Source organism: Desmodus rotundus, chromosome 6 (assembly GCF_022682495.2).
Source record: "Desmodus rotundus isolate HL8 chromosome 6, HLdesRot8A.1, whole genome shotgun sequence".
Taxonomy (NCBI): Eukaryota; Metazoa; Chordata; class Mammalia; order Chiroptera; family Phyllostomidae; genus Desmodus; species Desmodus rotundus.
The window spans coordinates 159,448,039-159,472,286 of NC_071392.1; the positions used below are offsets into that span (position 1 = coordinate 159,448,039).

At 66.2% G+C, this 24,248-nt stretch overlaps 1 protein-coding gene across 8 annotated transcripts in view; it reads left to right on the forward strand.

The window, feature by feature from the left end:
• MICALL2 (MICAL like 2) overlaps window positions 1-13,946 on the forward strand; it is a 20,762-nt gene extending 6,816 nt beyond the window's left edge. The window contains exons 2-17 of one of the 8 annotated variants that reach the window (XM_053926890.1): window positions 4,839-4,887; window positions 5,604-5,745; window positions 6,374-6,561; window positions 7,140-7,255; window positions 7,473-8,243; window positions 9,153-9,421; window positions 9,763-9,856; window positions 10,601-10,821; window positions 11,107-11,295; window positions 11,815-11,879; window positions 11,961-12,084; window positions 12,239-12,329; window positions 12,411-12,484; window positions 13,084-13,198; window positions 13,398-13,444; window positions 13,699-13,946. In XM_053926890.1, coding sequence (XP_053782865.1) covers window positions 4,839-4,887; window positions 5,604-5,745; window positions 6,374-6,561; window positions 7,140-7,255; window positions 7,473-8,243; window positions 9,153-9,421; window positions 9,763-9,856; window positions 10,601-10,821; window positions 11,107-11,295; window positions 11,815-11,879; window positions 11,961-12,084; window positions 12,239-12,329; window positions 12,411-12,484; window positions 13,084-13,198; window positions 13,398-13,444; window positions 13,699-13,829 — 2,686 coding nt within the window. In that variant the 3' untranslated portion in view covers window positions 13,830-13,946. Of the gene's footprint in view, window positions 1-4,838; window positions 4,888-5,603; window positions 5,746-6,373; window positions 6,562-7,139; window positions 7,256-7,472; window positions 8,244-9,152; window positions 9,422-9,762; window positions 9,857-10,600; window positions 10,822-11,106; window positions 11,296-11,814; window positions 11,880-11,960; window positions 12,085-12,238; window positions 12,330-12,410; window positions 12,485-13,083; window positions 13,199-13,397; window positions 13,445-13,698 lie in introns of those variants that run through there. The other 7 variants (XM_053926893.1, XM_053926891.1, XM_053926892.1 and 4 more) reach the window with 7 other exon arrangements.
• The last annotated feature ends 10,302 nt before the right edge of the window (window positions 13,947-24,248 follow it).

Consider the following 24,248-nt stretch of genomic DNA (forward strand, 5'->3'; position numbering starts at 1 on the left):
TGACCCCGGTCACATGTAGCATCGAGTTATCTCACTGCTGCCTGGGCCGTGGTCCATCTGCCCCCTGGACTTTCAACTCCAGAGGGCGGGGGTGTCCCCAGGGCCGGAACCGTGGCTGGCACCTGTCAGGTGGCCTGCAGGTGTCGGCACAAAGCTGGAAGGCCACAGATCAGGGCTTGCACTGGGGGCTCCGGCAGAGGGGCGGGGTGCTCGGTAGTCACTGGAAAGCAGGGGCTGTGCAGGTGTGAGCGAGGAGGGAGGCGATATTGGGGTGATGCAACCACAGGCTTAGGGTGGCCTGGAGCCACCTGAGGCTGGGCGGGGCCAGGAGCAAAACCCACCCCAGAGCCTTTGCAGGGGGCGTTCCCTGCGACTCTGTCACTGTCGGCCTCTGAAACTGGCGGGCGGGGGGGGGGGGGCGGGGGGAGTGAATGTGTGTGGTGTTCAGCTGCCCAGTGTGTGGTCATTGGTTCTGGCAGCCCAGGAAGGGGTGCGGGTCCTGTCTGTGGGGCGTGTGGCAGGGGCTCCGTGGACACTGTCTGAGGGAGCAGGTGGGATAGGGGGGTGTGCGTGTGGGTCCCCGCAGGTCCTGTGCCCGAGCCCTCTGTGGTGCTCCCATCGGTGCCTTAAACGCCCCTCCTCCACTCTGGACTGGCAGTGCCCCTGGAGGCTAGTTGGGGGGGTCTTCCCAGGAAGCTCCGAGCTGCCTGTGGCCCCAGAGGCACAGAAAGAGAAGGGCGCAGTGAGGGACGGCACAGGGCAAGACCACCCCACGCTCCGTCCAGCGCAGACCCTCTGGCAGCTGGAGGTGGATGTCCTGTCTCTGTGTCCCCTCCCCTTTGTCTCATCCCAGCTCTTCCTGCCCCACGGGAGCCTGTTTCCCTTGCGAGGAGCCACTGGCACTGAGCCAGCCAGGTGGGGACGGCTGCTCGCCGCCGCCGGTGGTGGCTCTGCCCGCCTGCCCAGTGCCAGCCGTGCTCAAGTGGCCCTGCCCCAGAGGCTGCGTGGCCTGCCTGGGTGGCTCCTCAGGGACCCTGGCGTGTGTGGGCGAGTCCATTACAAGGAGGTGGGCTGTGCCCACCTGGCAGCTGTAGGTCTCCTGCAGGTGGGCCTCAGGGCGCCTGCAGGGCCGGCTTCCCCGGGAAGGCCGGTGAGCTGCCAGGTGAGCAGTAACACCCAACACAAGCCTCCTGGGTGGTAAACCTGTCAGGCTGGAGCAGCTCCTTCGGCTCTTTAGCTTTGGGGCCTGACCAGGAGGCACCAAGGTTTCCAGGACAGGCGGGAGGAGGGGCAGGAGCCCTTCCCAGCACTGGGCAGTGTTCCAGGGCCAGCGAGGAAGAGGGCTGTCAAGTAGGGGTCACTTGCAGCAGCTGTGGACAGCTGGCCCCTGTGGGGTGTCAGGAAGCGGGCTGTGAGCTTCCTGGGCCTCCCTGCCCGGAGGGAGGGAGGGAGGGTGTCGGGGCCCAGGGCCAGCGGCAGGGGTGGCTCCCTGACCGCTACTCCAGACACGCCCCCCGCTGGGGGTCAGAAGAGGCTCACCCAGGGGCTCCCACCCAGAAGCTCAGAGGCAGCTCTGTTTCCCTCCTGGGCCAGGCCCGCTGCCCCTCCTGCGTGAGGTCAGCAGGAAGCTGCCTGGGGACAGAAGCCTTCTGTTCCCTGGCCTAAGGGCCAGCTGCCCAGCCTTCCGGGTACAATCTTCAGGATGGACAGGGGAGGGGCTGCGGGCCCTCCTCCTCAGGGACAGCTTAGGGCCTGACGCCCTATCACCGCGCGCCCCCCCCCCCCCCCCCCCCCCCCGCCCCAGCCAGAAGCAGCCCCAGGGCTGAGTCTCGCTGGCTGGGCCTGGCTCTGGGCCAGCCTCCGGCTCAGTACTGGCCTGGAGGGGAGGCGTCTCATCTGCCCAGCAGGTACAAGGTGGGGCCTGGGAACCAGCTCTGCCTGGGGCCTCCCCTCCCCCTCTGTTCCCCTTCCCAGCAGGATTAACTCCAGATGTGGGAGGTGCTCAGCAAATGGCTTTCCCTCCTGTCCTCCCTGGGCCCACAGCCCCCCGCCCCCTACCCCCCACGCTGCATTTTGTTCCAGGAAATAAACAGCATGAGGTCAGCTCTTCAGGAATTTGGAGGGGGCACACTTTCCCTGGAGCCCCCAGGTAGAGGGGGCAGAGGCTCCACAGTCTGAGGTCAACAGCCTAGTCAGTCATGACCCTGGAGGCAGGCAGGGGCCAGGGCTGGGCTAGAGGTGTGAGCCCCGGGGAGCCCCTGCACCAGGACATGCAGACCCCAGGGGGCCATGCACTGGCGGGTGGTGGGAGAGCGAATGAGTGAGCCGCTGCTGAAGACTCGCTCAGTGCGCATTTATGGAGCACCGGCTGTGTGCTGGCCCTGTGGCGGGGGCCTCGGAGGACCAGACCCTCGTGGTCCAGCACGGCCGCCTCCCCAGGGGCCAGCCAGAGCCTGGGTCTGGCCTCCTGGCCTGTAAACTGGGTGCTTCAACAGCAGCAGTGGTCCTGGCTGGGGCTGGGTGTCGCCAGCTGGGTTCCCCTGGGGCCTCTGTCCTGGGTGCATGGGTGGCTGCCTTCCCCCCAGGTGCATCTCTGTGCACCAATTTCCCTTTTGACAAAGACACGTCTGGATTGGGGCCCACCCTGGTGACCTCGTTTTAAGTTGAGTCCCTCTGTGAAGACCCTGTTTTCAAGTCAGGGTGCATTCTGAGGTCCTAGGGGTGAGGACTCCAAAAGAGCTTTTGCAGGGGGTGCAGCCCAGCCCTTCCCACCAGGGTCCCTGCTGGCAAAGAGCCGGTCAGGTCAGGTCGGACTTCCTGAGGCCGGACGGGTCTCTGCTTGGTGCTCTCTGAAGGGATTGGCAAGGCAGCCCCGGCTCCGGTGACTTCTGCAGCCCTGGACCTCATGCTGGGAGGGACGTGAGCTCCGGCCTGACCGTCCACTCAGGGCTAGAGGTGAATCCGTAGCATCCTCAGGGCTACGGTCCGGGAGGGGCGGGCTAGTGAGCAGGCCTCGTGTGCCCGGGAGCAGCTTGGACTGGGTCCTGAGGGGCCGGGGTCCTTGAACTTCAGCGGAAGGACAATTCTGCAGCCTCTGCCCTGCTCCCCTCTGACCCTGCTCATCAGGGGCTGGCACACCTCGTGGGTGCCCTGGCCCACCTGGAGCTCTGAGGACCTCACCCTGGGTGGGGTGGGGGAGGAGAGGGCCCCACAGGGCCACTGGCAGCCCCAAACCCACAGGCTGCAGCCCCCAGGCGGACCGAGACCGATGCAGGGGCAGGGGCCTCTTCCCACTTATTTGGAGACAAAACAGAACTTGTCGTCCTGTCCTCCTGCCGGTGACCCAGGGCAGGTCTGAAGAAGGGACTGCGCTTTCAAAGGCCTGGGGAGCCGCAGGCTGAGGACAGTAGGGCTGAGAGCCCCAGGGTAGGTGATAGAGCCCCACACCCCATGTGCCCACGGCGGCTTCGGCCTGAATCCAGCGTGGGCGGTGGTGTTCGGGCTGCCGGGGCAAGGGCCTTGCATGCCCTTTGCGCTCCTTCCGGCCACTCGTCCGCGTGAGACAAGCGTGCCCCCCGTCCTGTCCCGCACACAAAGCACCCTCTGTGCTTGTGGGGTGGTCTCAGCATCTGGAACACGTTACCGGGGGGTGGTCCGAGAGGAAACAGGGCCGTTTCCGGAAGAGAGGGGCAGGTTGATGAACGGCGGCTGGGCCTTAGGGGGGCGGGGGACAGACGCAGCACTGTGGGCCCCGGCCTCAGTTTCCTCTTTGGTGTAACAGACCTTCCGGGGCTGTGATGGGGCCCCGGGCCAACGGGCCACAGGGTCTCAGCGGCCCCACCTGTGGGACCTGCTTGGCCTTCAGCCAGGGCCCTCGGATTCACCTCTAGGAGCTTTGAGTGCCTTCTCACACTCGGACACGGGGGCCCTGGGAGACCAGGGGCCTACAGCGTGGCCTCAGGGGTCAGACATGCTCTCTCCCATGCTGGGAGGCTTCTGGAACCTTCCGGTTCACGCTGAAGCTGCAAGGATGCTGTTCATGCCCCACAGACAGCTACACGGCTGCACAGACAGACCGGAGTGTGACCAGTCCACCCGGGACCGCCCGCCAGGGTTGGGCCGAGCTTTCTGACCAGAACGCCCTCCTGGGCACGCGAGGGGCTGTGGTGCCCGCGCCCCTGCATCTGGGACGTCCTGCGCCCTGTGGTCAAGTGTGGGGGGGACAGGGCTCTAATATCTTCATCCTGGGGGTGAGGGTCTGGGCACCTGGTGGGCACTTAATGCCACGGCTCAAGTGGTCGAACCTCAGAGCCTGGATGCTGGGACCACGACCTGGCTTCCCTGCTGCATGACCTCGGGCAGGCCACGGAGCCTCTCTGTGTCTTGGTTTCTTCATCTGTGAGAGGCGGGTGCTGAGAGCGAGTGGGGTGTGAGTGCCCTGGGTGCGGGGACTATGGAGGTGCCTGGGGCAGGGGCGGGGCGTGGAGCTCCGTCCCTCACTGAGTGGCCCTGTCCCTGCCCTGCCAGCTCCCGTGTCCTGTCCCGCTGTGCTCTCACCCCAACTGGGGCTGTGGCCTCCCATACGGGGTTCTGGGTATGGGGTTTGAGGGTGGCCCTCTGAGCTGTGCCAAGGCAGGGCTGGGCCGTGGCTGTGCCAGCCCTCTGGCCCAGGCCACCGGAGCCGCTGTGCCGGCCAGCCCTGCTCTCCTGCGGCTGTGGGGGCCTCCTTCCTTCCCAGGAAAACCGCATGCCCCCCTGGGGCAGGATGACCTCTGAGGCCCTTCCAGCCCCCACTTCCTGGGGTCTGAGCTGCTTTGCACACTATTTTTATCTCCTAGAAACTTCGATGCTCTCAGGAAGGAAAACGTCTATGAGAACAACCAGCTGGTGAGTCTCTGTTCCTGCCCCGCACCCCGCGGCCCCAGGGGGTCCTGGAGGGAGGCTGGGATCCCCAGTGAGCTCTGTGGCTGCCCCAGCCTGCCTATGCCGCTCAGCAGAACCAGCCTGAGAGCCAGGCCGACCTGGTGCCCTTCTTCTCGGATCGGGGGGGTGGCTGGACCCTCCTTCCTGCCATCCATAGCAGAGCCAGCCCAGAGGTGGCTCTGGGAGGGCAGGGTCCCCCGGCATGTCCTGGGTGGGCCATTGCCACCCCTCACCTGGGGGATGGGGAACCCTATCCCCTGCCCACACGCTCAGCCCTGGCTGAAGGGGCCTGCACAGGCTGCTTCCAGCCACACTGAGGGCCATCCCCCGGCCAGGCGGACTGTCTCCTCACTGCAGAGGAAGCTCTGTGCCCCAGAAGGCAAAGTGCACCCCTCGGTGTCCCTGCACCCTGCGCCCCTGCTGGGTGCCCGAGCAGGACCCCACAGGGACCGCCTCCCATGCTCCTTCAGTCCCTCATGGTCGGGCTGGGATCCGCACACGGGGAAAGCAAGACCCAGGGAGGCCTCGAGGCCGAGTTGAGCTGGAACCTTGAACCCAGACTTTCTGGCCTCCTAGTGGGGTTCTTGCCTCCGGTTGGTCCCTGGGGGACTGGTGGCCTGGTTGGAGGGAAGGCGGTGGCGTCCCACTGCCCACTGCCCACTGACTGTCCCCTCCCCAAGGCCTTCCTCGTAGCAGAGGAGCAGCTGGGCATCCCGGCCCTGCTGGACGCCGAGGACATGGTGGCCCTGAAGGTGCCGGACCGGCTGAGCATCCTGACCTACGTGTCCCAGTACTACAACTACTTCCACGGACGCTCCCCCAGTGAGCGGCACCCCCACGCCGCCCCCGCAGCCCGCACCCACTCTGCCTGGTGGGCGTGTGCAGCACCCTGTCTGCTGCTCCCTCCTGGGGCCCGGCCGCCCCCTGTCCCCGCCCCGTCCGCTGAACAGACACTCCTCTCCTGCCCCCTGTCCTCCGGGCCTTGGTCTCCCTGTCTGCACTCCTGGGGGTCTGCCTGTCACTCCTGCCTCAGGACCCTGGAGGCTCCCAGGCCCAGCTCCTGATGTTACTCCACTGGTCATGCCTTCAGCCCCGGGCAGGGTGCCTGCAGGCCCGGTGGGCAGGGAGAGGCAGACCGGGGGGCTCTGTCCCAGCCTGGCTCTTAGTCTCTCTCCCCACATTCCTCACCAGGCCTTAGAAATCCCCAGAATTGCTCTGGGCTCCAGGCCAGGCCCGCCTTCCCATTCCCTTTCTATGGAGAAATAGAAAAGTCCCTTTTTCCTGACCCCACAGAGGCTGAGAGGGCGGGGGTGAGGCCAGGCCCCCGCCGGGGCGGGTGTGGGCAGCCAGCAGGCGCTGCCCTGCTCCCCATCCCTGCTCTAGGCCCCCCAACACTTTGAGAGCCAGGGTGGGAGCTGGGCCGGGCCCCCTGACCCTGTGTCTCCTGCAGTCGGGGGCCTGGCCGGCATAAAGAGGTCCCAGTCGGATTCTGATGAGGAGCCCGCCGGGAAGAAGGCCCCACCCCAGCCGGCCAGGCCCTGGCCTGCCCCGGCCCGGGGTCAGCCGCTGTCTCCGATCAGCACCAACGCCATCAGCCAGCGGAAGGGTGGGGGCGCAGAGGGAGCACCGCCAAAGGCTGTGAGCACCCCAGCCCTGCCCTCACCCCTGTTTTTGGTTTCCACCAGCTCCGGCCGAGCAGGGCTGAGCGGGCTGAGTCTGACTCCCGAACCCCAGTGCCCAGGATGGGGTGGGGTCCCCTTGGGTCCTCGCACAGCCTCAGCTGACAGTTCTCAGAAGTCCGTGGGGACTGGCTCCCAAGGTCCTTTGTCCCACGTGGTCGGGCTGTGATCCCCCTGTGCACGCGGGGAAACCGAGGCCCAGGGAGGCCGAGCTGAGCTGGGACCTTTCCGTGCTCCGAGGGGGTCTCTCAGCTCCGGCTGCGCCCTCTCCCACGGGGCCAAGAGAGAAAGCTGGGTGTGCCCTTCGCTCCCAGGCCAGCCCCACAAAGCAGAGAGGGTGTCCCCCCTCTCCCCGGAGGTGGAGACTGACAGGGGCTGTAACTTGCGCTTGGGTGCCCCCTGCTGCCCCTGGGCTGGCATACCAGGCTCTAGGCACCTGGGGCGACTCTTGGTGGAGACCTGGGAGTTGGGTTGGATTTCTGTGCCATGAGGGGAAACTTTGGGGGTCCAAAGCCAGGCCTTCCGCTCCCTCCCCAGGGCCAGGCCTCAGCAGGCGGCCCCATCAGCAGCGCCTGCGGGGTCTGCGGCCAGCACGTGCACCTGGTGCAGCGGCACCTGGCCGACGGGAAGCTGTACCATCGGAGCTGCTTCAGGTGGGGCGTGCATGCAGGTGTGTGAGCGGGAGGCACGGGCCCTTCCTGGGGTGTCCACACCCCTAACCGGGCCTTGGGTGGGGTCTGAGACTCAGAATGGTTGACAGAGTGACAGAGGTGCCTGTCGAGTGGAAGGACATGGGAACAGCCGAGTGCCCAGTCCCCTGTGTTGCGTGACACCAGCGGGGTGCCCGGTTCCCTCTGTGCCCCCCCCCAGGTGCAAGCAATGCTCCAACACACTGCGGCCGGGGGCCTACCGGGCCACGGCGGAGCCGGGCGTCTTCGTCTGTTCCAGCCACCACCCCACAGCCACCACGGCCAGCCCCACGCTGCCTGGCCCGGCCCCCAGACAGCCAGGGACTGCCCCCACGGACTCCAAACCCCTCAGTACCCCCCAGACGGCCCAGAAGGCACAAAGGCAGAGAGATCAGGGGCCAGGGGCCAGGCCCGCAACCTGGGAACTCATGGTGGGCAACTCCACGGCCAAAGGCTTCGTTCCCGCTGCGGCTCACCCTCGGGCCACCACCTCCTCCCATGTCCTCTCGGGGAGCCCAGCCGGGCCCCGGCTGTCTGCAAGCCCCATGGGTGGCAAAGCCAGCATGTGTGTGACCAACAGCAGCCCAACAGTGTTGTCGTCACCAGCACAGGACACAGTGGCAGTCAGCCCCTGTCCTGCTGTGACCCAGAGTGCCCCAGACCCTCGCCTGGCCACACAAGGCTGGTCAGCCCCCCAGACAAAGCTCAGCCTGAGCCCAGTGTCTGCGGGCCAAGTGAATGCCCCAGCCTGGACCCTGTCAGCCTCCAGGACTCAGCAGGCCCGGGAGAGGTTCCTGCAGACACCTGGAGCCATGCCCAGCCCTGGGCCAGCGGGCAGGGCCCCAGCAGCAGCGGACACGCCCTCCGGAGTCAGCCACAGGGAGCAAGCGCTGAGCTGCCTCCGCAAGGCCCTTCCGAGGCTCGAGGGGGCCGGTGCTCAGGCGCCTGGCAGGTGTGTGTGGGGAAGAGGGCTGGGGTGCCCCTACCCACCCACTGGGGTCCCCAGAGGCCAGAGGGTTTGGATGTGCGGGATCCGCCCTGTCTGGCTTCCCCCCCAAACTCAGATTCCTCATCTGGGAAGCGGGGAGAGTGAGGCAGGGGGGTCGGGGTACTTGGTTGCAGTGGGCAGGGCATGCAGTCACCACTGTAAGCTGCTGTCTACACGCCGGGGGGTGGGGCAGACACAGCAACACTGCCACCAGGGCCCCCGAGTGGCACACACGCTCAGTCCTCCGAGGACACCTGCTTCACACACACGAGGAAGCAGTGGCTGGAGTGGCCTGGGTGTCACCGGTTTGACCTGAGAGGGGCTCTGGGCCCCCCCTGCCCTGCCGGGTCCCAGCCTGCCGGTGCCTTCTGCACACGGGACACAGAGCAGATGCTGTCCTGGGGGGCGGGGGCCTCTGCGTCAGCGTCCTAGGCAGCCGGCCCTGCAGGCGCTGGTTGGCTCATAGCTCCGGAGGCAGTGACAGGTGGAGGTGTCTCAGGGCCACCCCAACCCGGGGCCCCAGGGGAGGCCCTTCCTGCTCTCCCAGCTTCCCGGCCTGGGCGTCCCTGGGCTGGTGGCCACGTCCTTCCTCCCTCAGCACGCAGGTGGAGGAAGGAGGGACTGGGGTGTGGGCCCTCCCCGCACACCCTCTACACGGTGTGTCTGGGGAAACTTTGAACCTCGTCCTGCACCAGAGGTGAACGGGGAAGCAAAGTCAGGCACTGACAGGAGCCAGTGCCAGAGTGGATGTCCGAGGCTGCCCCCTCTCCCTCAGAGGGGCTGTCTGCCCTCCCTCAGGGGTGCCACCAAGGGGCATCATGGTGGGAGGGGGTCCTGGGTCCACCCGTGCCTGATGCCCACACACACCCACAGGCCTTCCCCAGCTACCTCCCCTGTTCCGAGCGGCCTTCCCAGGGCTGAAGGGCCACAAGCAAGGCCGCCCACCGAGCTGCCACTGTCGACGTCTCCCCAGGCCCTCAGCACCCCAGTAAAGATGGCGCCACCAGCCCCACTGAGTGGGGGCACCACCTCAGGGGCATCCACGCCGCCCCAGGCAGGCGGGAAGAGCTCAGCTGTGTCCTTAGGGGTCAGCAGGGCAGGTGCTGGCTCCAGACTGAAGCCAGAGGCCCCACTGACAAAGGGTAAGAGCCCCCCCTTATGTGGGGCGACTGAGGGGCACGGGGTGCCCACAGACTCACGGATGGTTGGCGTCTAGAGGGCGCACCTGGGCACCCTCACCTGCTTGGAAGCAGGGAAGCTGAGGCCCAGAGAGGTGGTGTGACTCCCCCAGGCACACACAGCACAGGCCGCGGGGCTGGAAGTCCTGTGCCCCCGCCTCCCAGGCAGGGCTCCTTCCTGTGACCCCGGCTGCCGGGGGCACCTGAGGGTGGGCTGGCTGCAGGAGGATGGGGTGGGGCCCAGCAGACTCCCCCTTTCCCCAGAATCCCCCCCAGTACGATCCGTCTCCCTGCCCCCCACCCAGGCCCAAGCGCCAGTTCCCAGGAAGGCCAGGAGGATGGGCCGGCAGGGTGGAGGGGCCGCCTGAAGCCCGTGGAGAAGAGGAGCCCAGCCGAGAGGTGAGGAGTGGGCGGGCCTCCTGCGTGCTTGCCTGCGGGTTTGCGCTTACAGGGCCAAGCAGGAGCCCGTGTCCCGGGGCTGCGCAGGGCCTGGCACATAGTAGGTGTTCAACCAATGCTCACGGGTGAGCGGTGGTCCTGTGTGGATTGGTCGAGCGACACGCCCGCGAGCAGGGAGGTGGGCGCATCACAGCGCGGCAGCTGGAGTAGCAGAAGCCGGCTCATGGGGGACAGTCACGTGAGCCTGAGGGACACAGGACCGTGTTCCCATTCTGTAACCAGGACAGGAGGCTGGGCGGCTGGGTGGGCCCATCGGGGACCCTGGGGTCCTCACGTGTGTGAATTGGCCTCAGTGGCCAAGGGACAAGGGCACGCTCAGTAGGCCTGACCTTGGCGTGCAGCTGGGACCCCTACCCACCCATCTGCTTTGCATTGGGGAGGGGGCGGCTCCCCACAGGCAATGCGGTCAGGATGGGAGGGAGAGAGTGCCTTCTGGGGACGCGCCCCGGGCAGGAGGGTCAGGCAGGTGCCGAGTCCACGCTGGCCGCAGGACAGGAGCACGCACATGGGGGCCCTGGGCCGGGTCGGGGTGTGGGCGTCAGCCGTGACCCCTGAGTGCGTGCCCCCACGGCAGCGAGCGTCCTCAAGAACACACACCGGGGCCTGGGGAGGGTCCCGGTCGGCAGGTGGCAGGCGCATCGGCCTCGGGGCACAGCGCGTGGCCCTGCGGTCTCCGCCCTGCAGGACTCGCCTTGTCTGTGCTGAGAGCTGGCTGGCCTCCTGCCTTCCATCCAGGGCCCCAGAGCCGGCGCAGCCAAAGGTTCCGAGGGAGCCAAGGGCATGGGATGCGCCCCAGAAGGTCCCTGGGAGCTCCGAGGGGGGTGTCCACATCACCCTGACCCCTGTGACCCCTGTGAGGCCGGACAGGCCACTGGGCCCAGCGGGCCTACAGCCCAGCCTCCCAGGTAACGGGTGTGCATGGGTGTGTCTGCACTCCTGGGTGTGCGTTGGGGGGGCGAGTCTTGCCCCGGCACCCACGTCTAGTCGCTCACTTCCTGTGTGGCCTTGAGCGGGTCGCCGGCCCCATGGGACCGAGGACCCTGCCCTCACTGGGTAGACGTGGCCAGCCCCCTGGTAGACGCTCCCCAGGGCACAGGGGGTGCTGCCTTGCCGGTGGCTGCAGCCGAGAAGCGATGGGGAGGTGACCGGCTCTGCTGCCTGACACACAGTCTGTCTCTCGCCCGAGGCAGCCGCAGCCCCAGCCCCGGCCCCCTCCCCGGCCCCCTCCCAGGCCCCCTCCCAGGCCCACCGCAGGAAGCTGTTTGTCCCTGCCAGCCTGGACATCACTGGGGACTGGCTTCAGCCCATACCCTTGCGGCAGGAAGCCCCAGCCCAGAGCGGGAAGGAGGGGGAGAGGCCTTCTCCTGAGGACAGACCAGGTCAGCCCGGAGATGACACCCCCAATTCTTTTGGGGTGCAAAAGAAGGGGGCGCTCTGAGGAGGTGCTTGGTGGGGCCTTGAAGGATGAGTAGGAGCTCACCGGGCCCAGAGCGAAGGAAGGACGTGGAGTACCCACGGCCGTCCAGCTGCTGGTGGCCCTGCTGCAGGGGATTCGGGTGGGCACTGGGGGGTGGGGGGAGGACAGACAGAGGCCCCAAGCCTCCTAGCAGAGAGCCGGGGAAGGTGGAGTGTTCGCTTCTGGCAGGCGGCTGGAGGGGAGGCCGGCCTGGAGGAGGGTAGGGGCCAGGGTGGCCATGGGGACGGCCCCCAGATCTGTCTGTGAGCTCTGCCCAGGGGCCTGCTGGGATGGGCAGGGGAGCTTGGGGAGGGTGCAGGGGACATGGAGGGCAGAGCTGTGGGAGCCCAGCCATCAGGGTCAGACCGCCTTCCAGGACACGTCTGAGTCACCTCGGGCCTGGTGGCCCTGGTCCAGGACGCTCATCCTGCCTCTTCTGCAGGGAAGCCCTCGGGTCCAGCCGAGGTCCCCACTCCACCTGGCAAGGCAGCGGCTTCCCCCGTCAGGGTGAGGAGGCCGGAGGTGGGTCTGGGCCAGGAGCCAGCCCCCCGGGGGTGTGGATCGCCCTCACCACCCCTTCGCCTGCAGCTGCACCCCAACCACATGCCCCAGGAGGAGATCCAGCGGGAGGTGCAGCAGATCCAGCAGCAGCTGGACATCCTGGAGCTCAAGGGCGTGGACCTGGAGAAGCGCCTGCGGGAGGCCGAGGGGGGTGAGCCGCACCCTCCCCACCACAGCCCCAACACCCGGGTGGCCAGCCCCCTGCCCCGCCCTGTCCTGCTCTGGCCCCTGGCCAAGCCAGCCTGGCCCTGGGCTACCCCTGCCCCTGGGGCTGCCCTGCACCCAGCCCCGGCTCCTCCCCCCAGACGCCTCAGAGGACGCGCTCATGGTGGACTGGTTCCGGCTCATCCACCAGAAGCAGCTGCTGCTGCGGCTGGAGTCGGAGCTGATGTACAAGTAAGAGGCTGCCCACGGCCCCCGAAGGCCCCTCCTCCCCGCCGGGGCTGGGCAAGGCGGCTCACCCTGTCACCTCGGCAGGTCCAGGGACCAGCACCTGGAAGAGCAGCAGCTGGACATTGAGGGGGAGCTGCGCCAGCTGATGGGCATGCCTGGTGCGTCCCCCTGCCCTCTGGCCAGGAGCTCAGCCCAGCGAGGTCTTCCCAACAACTTCCTGCTGGCTGCCTGGGGTGGTCTCCTGTGGGAGAGGCCAACGGTCCTGTTTGGGGTGCAGGTCTCTGGAGCCTGCGGTCGAGTCTCAGCTCCTCCACTTCTGGGCTGTGCATCTGTGGCCAAGTTGCTCACCCTCTCTGTGCCAGGGTCTCAGCCCCTGTAGTGAGGGGGCAGGACTAAGCTCCCAGCCCCGCCAGCGGTTGTGAGGGCTGAGGGCTGGGTAAGTGGGAGGGGCAGGAAGTGAGCGCTGGTCCCTAGGGTGCGCGTCAGTGTGGCGGAGCGCCAGCTGAGCCCCGGGGACTCTGTCCTGAGCCCCAGCTCCAGCCCCCTACACTGGGCACACCTGTGAGGACGGGGGTGGTGACCCAGGGCGGGGCTGCCGTACACAGTCTCTACCAGGTTCCTTCGTGGGGTCTGTTTTGCCCAGAGCCCAGCGCAGGCCACACCCCTCCTCTAATGGCGAAGCTTGAGGAGTGGGGACACTGCATTCTGAGCGGAGTGGGACAGCGGGGCTCCCGCTGATGGCAGGCTGTCCCTGCAGAGGGTCTGAAGTCACCCCAGGACCGGCAGCGGGAGCAGGACCTGCTGACTCAGTACGTGAGCACTGTGAACCACCGCAGCGACATCGTCGACTGCCTGGATGAGGACCGGCTCAGGTGAGGGCGGGGCTCGGGGGAGGGCGGGGCCATGCCGGGGAGGGAGAGGGCGGGGCCGAGGTGTGGCTTGTCGGCGGGAGAGAGGGCAGGTGAGCCTGGTGTCTGACCGGCTAGAGGATTGGCTGTGAGGCCGACTAGGCTGGAGCCACGTGCCCCACCCTCAATGAGATGCCCCTCGGGGGGGCCCTTTCCGTTTCAGAGAGCGAGAGGAGGACGAGGTGCTCGAGAGCATGATCCGGAAACTGGGTACCTGGGGGCCCAGGGGCCTCGCTTGGTGGGGTGGGACCTCCTGGGGCAGCTGCACCCTAAGGGCGTCAGTCCCATCACTTGAGGGGTTTGAGAAGCAGCGGGTGAGCCCCTGGTCAGGGGGAGGGGTGCCCTGTGCGGGTGGGAGCTCTGAAGGCAGGCGCCGGCAGCACCCTGGGGAGGGCGGGGGCTCTGGGCTCCTTCAGGGGCCGGGCTGCCTACAGGCTCTGAGGGCCCAGGTGGGGTGTTCCCAGCAGGGAGCATCGGCCTAGAGGGGGACAGGTGTCCTGAAAGCCCCCCTCCGCCAGACCTCCAGAAGAAGTCGTCCAAGAAGAAGTCCAAGATACGTTGGTCCTTTAAGGGCAGAAGCAGGACCCCGGAGTGAGATGCCTGGTGCCTGAAGGTCCCTGGCCCCAGGGCCGGGCCGGGCGGGCACTGTGGGGTGGCCCTGAACCACCCTCTGTGGGGTCCGAGTGGCCTCAATAAAGAAAAGGACCATGTGGCCTGGGCTTGTCTCCGTTCGGCCGCGGCTCCTGGGTAGTCTGGGCCACATCGCTGGTCTGCAGCAGCCCGTGGGTGTGCCCGGCCCTGGGCAGCACGGGCCCCACTGGGTGTCTCTGCTGCAGCTCTGTGCCCTGGGCCCTTGGCGGCCGCAGCAAGGGAGTGCGGCTGGCCTCCCCGACCTCTGGAGGAGAGGACACGGCCAGGCTGGCTGTGTCTTCCTGCGCTGTCCCCAGCTGCTGTGGGAGCTGTCTCGTGGGCCCTTGCTGGTGGCAGAGGGCCAGCGTCCCCCACCAGGTGGCAGGCAGGGTTGCCTGTGGGTCCCAGTGGGAACGGGGCCCCACGAAGGGGCTCAGCCGGAATTCTTGGGACTTGAGACCAGGGTGTGATGCAGGGCAGGGCGGGCTGCCTGGCACCCAGATGGCTTCAGTCGCAGGCCCACTGCCGTGTGGCCCTGCCCCAGGGCACTGCCCTCTCTGAGCCTTTGGTGACCAATGGGAGCCACAGGGTCATGTGGGTGTGTGGGAGCAGCAGTGACAGTGAGGAGACCTCCACTGGAGAGGCAGTGGGGTGGGGATGGGGGCAGATGGGCCGCCTGAGGGGTCGGCAGGGCCTGGGCCGTGCGGGGACCCAGCTGGGTGGAGCAGCTGGGTGCCGGGGGCTGTTCTGGGCAGCAGCCTCTAGCTGAGACCAGCCCCCCACGCAGTGTGGCCTCTCCACCACCAGAGGGAGGCAGAAAGCCACCCAGATGGGGGCGGTCCCACTGATGAGGAAACTGCAGTTCAGAGAGGCTGGGCAGATGCCCTGATGTCACACAGCGTGCAGATGGGCCCGTGACTGCAGCCTGGGACGTGTCTCCTCAGTGGGCTGGGGCGCATGTGGGGTCTTTGAGGCGGGCACAGAGAGCGCCTCATCCAGCGTGGTACAGCCGTGGGCAGTGGGGTGGGCCCCACTGCTGGGGACACCTCCTCAGAGGTGTCCCACAGGGCGAGGGTGAGCCCGGCCATCCTGGCTGCTCCCTGGGGCCCCTGGGGCCCCCAGGGTGCTGAGTGGGTACGGCCGGTGCTCAGCACAGGAGGCCCCCGCTAGCAGTCGAGCCGCCAGGCCCTGAGCCACTAGCAGGAAGTCCTTGCCCTCTCCTCCAGGGCCCAGTGCCTGGGGGCCCCATACAACGCCACCCTGGCAGGACTAGCATGAGTCCTCAGGGTCACCGGAGTCACTAGGTCTGTGACGTCCTTCCAGCCCTGGGGCAGAGCAGGAAGGGCCGTGGGGACCACCCAGGTGGCCCCCCCCCCCCGCCCCCCGGGATGCAGGCGGGGCCTGGCTTCACCGCTGCCCCGCCCTCAACCTGGAAGAGTCAGCCCAGTCCTGCCTGTCCTGGGCACCCTGACAACTTGGCTGGAGGCCCAGGGGGCCCCCACCCCAGAGGAGAGATGGGCTCTGTAGGTGGCAGGGGCCTCAGCCACCTAGAGAGGCCCAGCGGGCATGGCCATGCTCCTGCCTGCTCACAGGGCGTGCCGGGGCCTCTCTCCCCCAACCCCCATGAGACCCAGAAAAACCAACGGAGGCAGTGGACGTGGGGCTGGGGTCATGATGGGCTGGTGGCCAGGCGGCACCCCTCACACTCACATCCTGTGGGCCTGGGGCCTGCGGTCTGAACTGAAGGACATTTGGGGACCCGTGGGCCAACTGGCTGTGTAGGAGCTCGGGGGGCTGGGGGTCCGGTACAGCAGGAGGAGGGGCGGCCATGCAGGAAGCAGGCCCTTCAGGGAAACAGGTGTCATAAGCAGTGCTCTGTCCCTTTGCAAAGAGGGGAAACTGAGTCACAAAGGAGGGCCCAGGGTCACCGGTCAGGAGTGGTGGGTCCTGGGTTTGGGTCCTTGGCCTCCATCCAGGAGGATGAAGGGAGCCGAACCTCCACTTGGGGCTCCACTGCCCCTGTCCCATTTGGGGCTCCCCAGCAGAGGGACCCTATGTGACTGGGCCTGGAGTGGGAGCCACAGTCGCCCCACAAACAGAATCTCTGCCTCTTGCTGCCCGGACCCTCCCTCCCCCTGAGGCACCCGAGTGTGGAGCTCCGATTCCTGGGCCCTCCTCCCCCAGGCCCCCAGGCCCCCGCCGAGGCCTCGCCCAGGCACCTGTCAGCCAGTCCCGCCAGCTGCCCCCTCCGGCCCTGGGTCCCGGGTCGGAGTCCCACACTCCGTGTGAACAGAGCCTCCCCGGGCGGCGGGCGGCGCAGATGGAGAGGGATGGCTCGTGGCCCCGACGATGCTGACAAAGAACACGGTGCACGCATCCCGGTCTGCAGCCCGCGACACCGGACGCAGCGCTGTGGGACGAATCCAGTCGAACCGCGGTGTCGGGAGGTCTCATCCCATCCCAAACTGAAACTGCATCCCGTTCCTCTTTCCTTAAATTAAAGAGCCGAAGCCTGCCGCATGTCTTGCTTGTTCCGTGGACCTCACTCGGCGATTTTAGTGCCATGACGTCTCCACGTGGGCAGTTTGTATTGTTTATTCACAAGGGAGAGCTTTCTGGAAAGGGCTGGTGGCATGGAGAACCTGCCCTCACCCTCCATGGGCACAGGGTGTCTGGGGGGCGGGCCCCAGGCTTGGAGGGCACAGGGAGCAGTCCAGTGTTTGTGTGTTGACGGTTTTACGCGGACACAAAAGGCAGGGACCAGCCGCAGTGACAGGCAAGTCGCAGGGCCAGGGAGGGCGCGGGGACAGGGCGCTGGTGACCGTGGTCACAGGAAGCCCCCTCAGGGCTGGAGGGACGGAGGGCGGCCCGTGGAGCGAGTGACCTGGAGGACAGGCGTGGGTCTTCTGGGCAGCCGCTTTGGGTGAGGACACGGCCCAGTCAGTCAGAGGCCAGACGGGCCGCGGGGCTGCCCACGTGCGACCGGTCTGAGACAGGCATGGGCAGGGCCGCCTCCTCCCTCAGCCTCCGCCAGCGTCCGGCTTCTCCCCCGGCAAGTCTGGGTCCAGATGCACCCCTGTCTCCCCGAAAAGGAGTCCCCCCGGAACTGGATGCCGTCCAGGGACCTCCTCTCAACCTGATCCTCTGCAAAGACCTGTTTGCAGATAAGGTCACATCGTGAGGCTCTGGGTGGACATGAAGTTCGGGGCCGTCTTCCGACCCACTCCGCAGGGGCGGCAGTGCCCTCTTGGTTCACGCGCTTCCTTGGGTTTGCCGACATTCGTAGATGACAGTGTCCGGGCGATCTGGGCTTTGGCTCCTGCAGTGAGTGGGGGGTGACAAGTAACAGAAGCTGGCTCGTGGACTTGCAGAGCAGGGGTCGAGGGGTGCCAGGCAGTGAGGCCCCACCCTCCGCGTGGCACACGGTCGTTGCCGTGGGCTCACGTAGAAGTAGATCCAGCTGTGACCCAGGGGCTTGGGTCCTTGGGCCGGGAGAATGGGAGGAAAATGTCCAGGGCGGCAGTCTTAGGGGACCACTGCTCCCGGCTTTCAGCAAGTCCTTGGAGAGAGCGTTGGGGTCGAAGGACGTGCAGGTGGGGCCACTGGGAGGCGTGTCTGTCTACAGCCCCACACCTTGGAGGGGGTGCAGCCTGGGAGGAGGGTGGAAGTGCCCAGAAGAGGAAGCTGGGCAAGAGGGAACCTCCAGTGCCTGGGTCTCCCCAAAGCAGCTGCTCACGTGGGGGACACCGCCTACCGGGACTGGGACGCCCAGCGCCACCGCAGCCAGCTTGGGACCGTGGGGGCGGCACCGGCACCGGCAGGACGGGAACCGGAAAGGCACCTGAGGGTGGTTGATGCCCTGTGGATGTCACTGAGCCCTGTATTAGCCATTCTGGAACCTTCCTGCATGTGGACCTCTTGTCCAGAGGGAGAACCAAGCAGGACAGCGTGAGCTTCTGGGACCTGACTGTTCAGACGGCCACGGCGAGCACCCCGAGGACCAGGTTCGCACCACGCAGCCCTTTCTCCTTACTGGTCCGTGTCCCCAGCCAGGCGGGGCCCCTTGGAGACCTGGCCATGTGGTCACCCGTCCCAGCCCCTGTCCAGGACAAGGGGTCCCCGGGCTCGTGCCAGGCCCATCCCAGCCCTCCGACAGAGCCCCCTTGGTGGGTCGCGGGCCCTGTGGCAGGGCCCAGTCTCCTAGTCGGAAGAATGCCCACAGTGAACACGACAGGCCTGGGCGGTGGTGCCGCGTGCGGCCAGCTCTGTCAGCGACGGCGCTGTCACCAGCTGTGACTGATGGCCAGCCCCGGGGAGGGCCCCCCACCTGGCATCTGCGGCTCCTTCCCTGGGCCAGCTGTGTGTGTGGTCTCCCCAGGGAGGGCAGTAATGGGACTGCTCGGAGAGCTCCTCCAACCCATCGAAGATCTTGAGGAGCACAGCCCCCCATCTCTCCCTCCTCTTCCTGCTGCACAATCTCCCTGTCATTCCAGCTTCCAGCAGGTCGGGAAGTCCCACCTCACATCTGACCACTCAGGAGGCCAGGTGTGACCAGGGGCCACTGCACCCCTTGGACGTGGGTGGGGCGTCCCCTCCTCCTCCAGCGCGCCGAGGCTGCACTTCACGAGACTCCAGGACAGGGCTGTCATCAGAGAGCTGATGAGAGCTGTCATCAAGGTGGGGGACGCTGTCACTGCCAAGAGGAGGGGAGGTGGGGGAGGGGGGAGGAGGTGGGGCTGGACTAGCCCTCAGCAGGCTTGGTGGGGCTTTAGGCAGCAGCCAGGTAGCCGGCTGCAAGCCTCCCTCCCCTGGAAGTGGGGGCCCCCAGGGACCCCCATGTCACATGACCCGTCAGCTGACAAAACAGGATGACTCAGCCGGCAGCTGTCGGCCCCTGAAATAATGACAAAAACAATTAGCAATCCAAGCAGTAGCCTTTCCTTAATTATCTCCTCCGAGTTTAATTAACTAGCTAAATTATCAGCAGTAATGTAGGCATTAATTATGTCAAATTACAGTGTAAAACTCACAAAGTGTGGAAAATGTCAATTCAGCTTGGCTCACCTGCCAAGCGGGGGTGGGGAGCGTGAGGCAGACCTGGGCGCTGCTGGACCTGGGCTCGGACCCTGTGGGGCCGGCCGCCTGGGGCCACCGGCGCCTGGGCCCGGGCAGGGGCAGCGTGCACTGGGCTGGACAGCGGGTGGGTGCAGGGCCGGGCCGCCGGGCCTGGGGGTACCCAGCAGGGCGGGGGCGATGCTTCAGCTGGGACCAAGGGAGGGATGGGAGCCCGCTCCCTGACCAGATGGCCAGGATGCTGAATTATTAAATTATGAATATTAATACAAATCAGACACAAAAGAGGTAATAATTTTGCTGCCCTACAGAAATAATTAACATAATTTTGATAAATTACATGATAAGAGAATCTCAAAATTGAGCTAGATTTATCTTAATTAATATCTTGGACCAGCTCTGAAAGGTAAACTCTTCCTTGGGGGGTTGGGGCAGGCTGAGATGTGACCCCCGGCCTGGGTGTCTTTTTGTCACTGAGGCTGGGGGGCCAGGGCGGGAAGATGTAGGGACCCAGGTGCACTGGCGCAGCTGAGGTGAGGGGCAGCCCTCTCTGTGCCTCGGTTTCCCTTTCTTGAAGCCTGTGGCTGGCCTGGCTGGCCTCACAGGGCCTTCAGCTCTCCCAGCCAAACAGTGCTGTGCCCACCAGGTGAACCACACACCTGCCGACCTGCCTGTACACACCTGGCCAGGGAGGCAGGGGACCCAAGATCTAGTTGCAGCAGCTGGGTCTGAGCTGCTCTCTGGGCCTCAGTTTCCCCTTGCTAGAATGGCTGTGTAGACTCTGAAGACTTGCCTGCTCCTCCTGTCCCCTCCTTGGCCACCCTCATTTCCCTGCCAGCCTCATGGCAGATGGGGGGACATTTACCAAACCGGAGGGACCTTCCAGGATGGAGGACTTGCCTGGTGCAGTGGGCACCCAGGACCCCACTCTGGGGACCGGGGAAGTTTCGCTGTGTGTGCTTCCACAAGGCAGCCTGAGAGGACAGACAGTGGGACTGCGTCTGACCCCTGGGTGGGGGGGTTCCACACCCGGCCCTCCGGCATCCCGCCATGGGCTGCCCTACAGCAGACAGCAGAGCCCGTGCTCCAGGTCAGGGAGAGCCTCTCTGAGGGCGGAGCGGGTGGCAGGGCTGGCGAGTACGGAGGGGACACAGCGAGGAGAGGCGACAGGAACCAGACCAAGGCCCGACAATTTCTCCTGCTGGGACTGGGCGGAGGGTGGTCTCGCTGCCTGCAACAGATCACAGGTGAGGGACGCAGCTGGGAGGGCAGCGTGCTCCGACGCTGGTCCAGGACACTGTCTGAGCTCCGGTGCCCACTCCTCCACTTCCCGGACAGCCTCGGCCTTCCCATCTGTGACTCAGGAAACCAACGTCTGCCTCGCAGGCGGACCCTGGCCGGGGGACCGAGTGTTAGGAGGTCTTTGTGAACCACGACAGGTGAGGGCCCACTCGGTGGTGACCCCGCCTCCGACACTGGACCAGCAAAATTTGCAAACCCGGAGCCTCGTCCAGGGGCCAGAACAGCACCTCGGGCAAGGCTCCAGGCCTGGCCAGGGCTCAGGGATTGGCGGGGCCCCAGGCGATGTCAGAGGGCGGGGCCTCAGGGATTGGCTGGGCCCCAGGTGATGTCAGTCAGAGGGCGGCAAATTCCTTGTCCGTCTGGTGGGCTTGGTTAAGGATTTTGGATTTGATCCTGAAGGTTCCTGGGAGTCTTTGCAGGGTGTCAGGCTGGGGTGACATAGTCGATCTGGATTGTTTCTTAAATGTTTAATTATGAAACATTTCAAACACAGAAAAGTACAGAGAACAATGTAACAGATACCCATTTACCCACCACCAAGACTAACCAGAGGTGAACATTTTGCCCTGTTTTATTTATTTCAAATCGTAGCGAAAGCCACAGAGGTAGAAGAAGGGAGCCAGCTGGGCGCGGGCTCCGGAAACACGGTGCAGGGGCAGAAGAAGGGCCCTTGGAGCTCAGGGGAGAGGGAGAGGCAGGGAAACGCGCCGGGGCGGGGCATGGGGGGCCGGGCGGGCGAGAGAGCTGCTTTTTGCCCTATTTAATCAGAACTCTCGTAGGGGCTCTGTCTCGCTTTTAACAAACGTTCAATTTTAGAACCGTTTGCACTTGCAGAAAAGTGGCGGAGACGGCGGAGTAGCACTCGTGCCCCTGCCGCTCAGATCCCACCTCACCCCCGCACGTCCCTCACAGCCAGACGCCAACCCGCCGCGGTCCTGGAAACTGAGCTCCGCACCGTGTCCTGTTCCCAGCCTCCCCTGTGCCCTTTCCTGACGTGCGGGGCCGGGGGACATGGAGGACGCCTGGGCGGGACTGGGCACCTCAGGTGTGGGGGCAGGTGCCCCCCGTGGGCCCGCCGTGGGTCCACCTGGCTGTGCTGTGCTGGCACTGCCTGCGCTCCCGAGGCCAGGGAGGTGGCTCTGCAAGGACAGGGTCCCGGGCTGCAGTGAGAGCAGCTGTCACCCCCGACCTTCCACCTCAGTTTCCTCCTGTACAAAACAGGGCTCATAGCAGGCCTTAGGGTGGCCCATCTCCGGCGCGAAACAGGGGGCGCTGCTAGCAGCGCACCCGTCTCTTAGTCTCTCTACTCATCCATCCATTCACCCATCCGTCCATCCATCTGTCGCTCATCTGTCCGTCTGTCCCACCCCCACTCCCAGTCTACCCATTTACCCATCCAACAACTACAGCAGGCCTTGAAGGGTTAGGCTGACCGCCCAGCCTCCGAACACAGGAAAGCAGGCCAGGTACACAGCCGAGCAGACACACCTGTGCTGGGAGGACATGCAGGTGTGAGCGGGAGGGAGCCCAGCTCTGCGTGTGTGAGCACGAGCTTCTGTAGGGGGTTCAGGCGAATGGTTACATCCCAGAGGATGGTATACCATGGTCCCCCGGCAGGGCCTCCCCCACCCCGGGTGCCCGAGGCTGGGGGTCCGCCACGCCCGGGGCAGAGGCTCTGGGTGAGCAGGCTGTGCTGACTGTCCAACTGGGCTGGCACCCGGCCAGCGCCATCTGCCCTGGCAGCCCCTGACCCCCCAAGACTCCTCCCCCTTGGGGTGGGGCCAGGGCCTGGGTCGTGGCAGGAGCCAAGGGCAGTGCCAGAAGAGACACACAAACTTCCCGCCAGTGACAGCCATGGGAGCCAGCAGGGACTGCACAGTGGGCGGGGTGTAGTGAGAGACCACCGGATCCCCAGTTCCCCAAGGACCTCGGTGGATCCCTGGAGTCCCGCCCTGTCTGCAGGGGCTGGGACGAGACCTGAGCCAATATCTACTCCAGCTGCCCCCTCCTGCCCCTATCGTACATCTGGGAGCCTGAGGCCCACTGGGGGTCAGCCCCTGCTGACCGCTGGTCAGCGAGGCGCAGCCGCAGCGGGGCTGCCGTCCAGTGACACCCAGGAGGCAGCCCTCGCCCCGCCACTCCTGACGCCCACCCAACCGACCCTCTGAAGTCCCGTCAGCCTCACCCCCCACCCCCAATTGCTGCCCGGCTCAGACAGCCGGGGCGGGCCCTGCCCCATGTCACGTCTGGACACTGGCAGGTCCCTGCGCCTCACCCGTGCCGTGGGGGGCAGCACACCTGCTGCAGTGCGGCGCGGGGTTAAATGGCTTGGCACTTGTAAATGACAAGTCACAGCTAACACGCCCATCTCAGTTTGCCAGGGGCGCACTCAGCACCTGGCCCCCAGGTCGAAGCCCGCTCTGCCACTCCTGCTTGTGGGACCTTGGGCAGGTCACTTCTGTCTCGGGCCCTCATCCGTTAGATGGGCCGGTGGAAGGGCAGGGCTATGTGACACAGTGTGCTTATGGCACTCCCAGTAGTCCTCCAAGCTGTCCCCACTTTTCAGCCGAGACCCCTAAGGTTGAGTACCGGCTGCTCGCCTCTTGGAGCCACTACTGGCTCACGGTCCCCGGGCACACCTCCGGGGCCGCGCCCGATACACGGCCAGGTGGGGCTTCGTGTAGGGGCGGTGCCTGGCGGCGGGACGGTACCAGGAAGGGGGCGGGGCGATGACGACGGAGGGCGGGGCCTGAAGGAGGGCGGGGCCTGGAGGTGGGGAGGGGACTCGGGGACTCGCGTCCAGCCGCGCGTCCTCGGTGCGGCCGGCAGGTGGCGCTGCGGCGTTTCCTAAAGCGCGCAGTTGGCGAGGCCTAGCTGGGTGCGCGGGGCAGGTCCTCTGTGTGCACAGCGGACACGGAGTTCACATCGGCTCCACGTGCGCCCGATTTCACGCACACGTAAGCGCATGCCTGCGTATCCATTCTACACATGCAGACACGGGTGCGGCCCTGCTCAGCCACGGTCACACTGGTCGTTTACCGAACCCCTACTACCTTCCACTGCCTGAATCCCTGCCTCAGGCTTCTCAGGCCTTAGCCCTCAGGGCGTCCCTGCCCACAGGCCTCCTCCAACCTGCAGCGGGGGCCTGGAGCCCTCCCCCACCGGCTCTCAGCAGACCTAGCCTCTGGTTTTCTCCATCCAGGGAACTCAGAGTCTGGGGACTCCAGGTCGGGATTCCGCCCCCTCCCCAGCTCACTGCCCGTCCCCAGCCTGGAGAGGGCACCTTTATCTGGCGACTCTGCCAGGCGGGCACGCCCTGAACTGGGGTAGAGGCTGCGACGGGCATTGTCCCACGCCGTGCACACTGCAGAGCACAGTCCCCGCCGCCCCGCGGGGCAGTGGGAGCTGACCCCGGAGCTATGACGGCGCAGCAGTGAGGATCCCGACTCAGAGCAACGGCACCTCCTGGTGGTGGGCGGGGCGTGGGCAGGAGCTGAGGCGGTGGTGCTCTCCTGGACTCTGCCTGCTGGGCTCTCCCTCTCAGGGGAGTAACAGCAGGACCCGGACTCCGCCCACAGACTGAAGGTCACGTGTTCCCAACCTCGGCCTCTTGGTCCCATCGAGCTGATGTGAGTCCCTCAAAAGGCAGTCAGGCTGTGGCCGGCAGGGTCAGGAAGGGCCAGCCCTGCCACCAGCCCCCAGTCCGTTGTGGGCAAGCCCTGACCTGTCTGGGGCTCGGTTTTCCCATCTGTCCAGGAGGGATGACGTGTTTGCCCGGGCCTGCCCTGGACGATGGGCTGCAGGCTGCATGTGTCATCCTCTAGGGCTGAGCCCAGGCCAGGTCTTCCCAGGTGGGGGTTCGCTGCTCCCCAGTGGCAGCCCAGAGGCCGCCCCGAGCTCCCGCCTGAACATGCGGCTGCGCCCCAGGTACCAGAGGTCTCGGCTTCCCCACCTGTGGGATGGGCCGTCCAGCTTGGCTCCCAGGGCACTGGAGGCTCATTACAAGAGG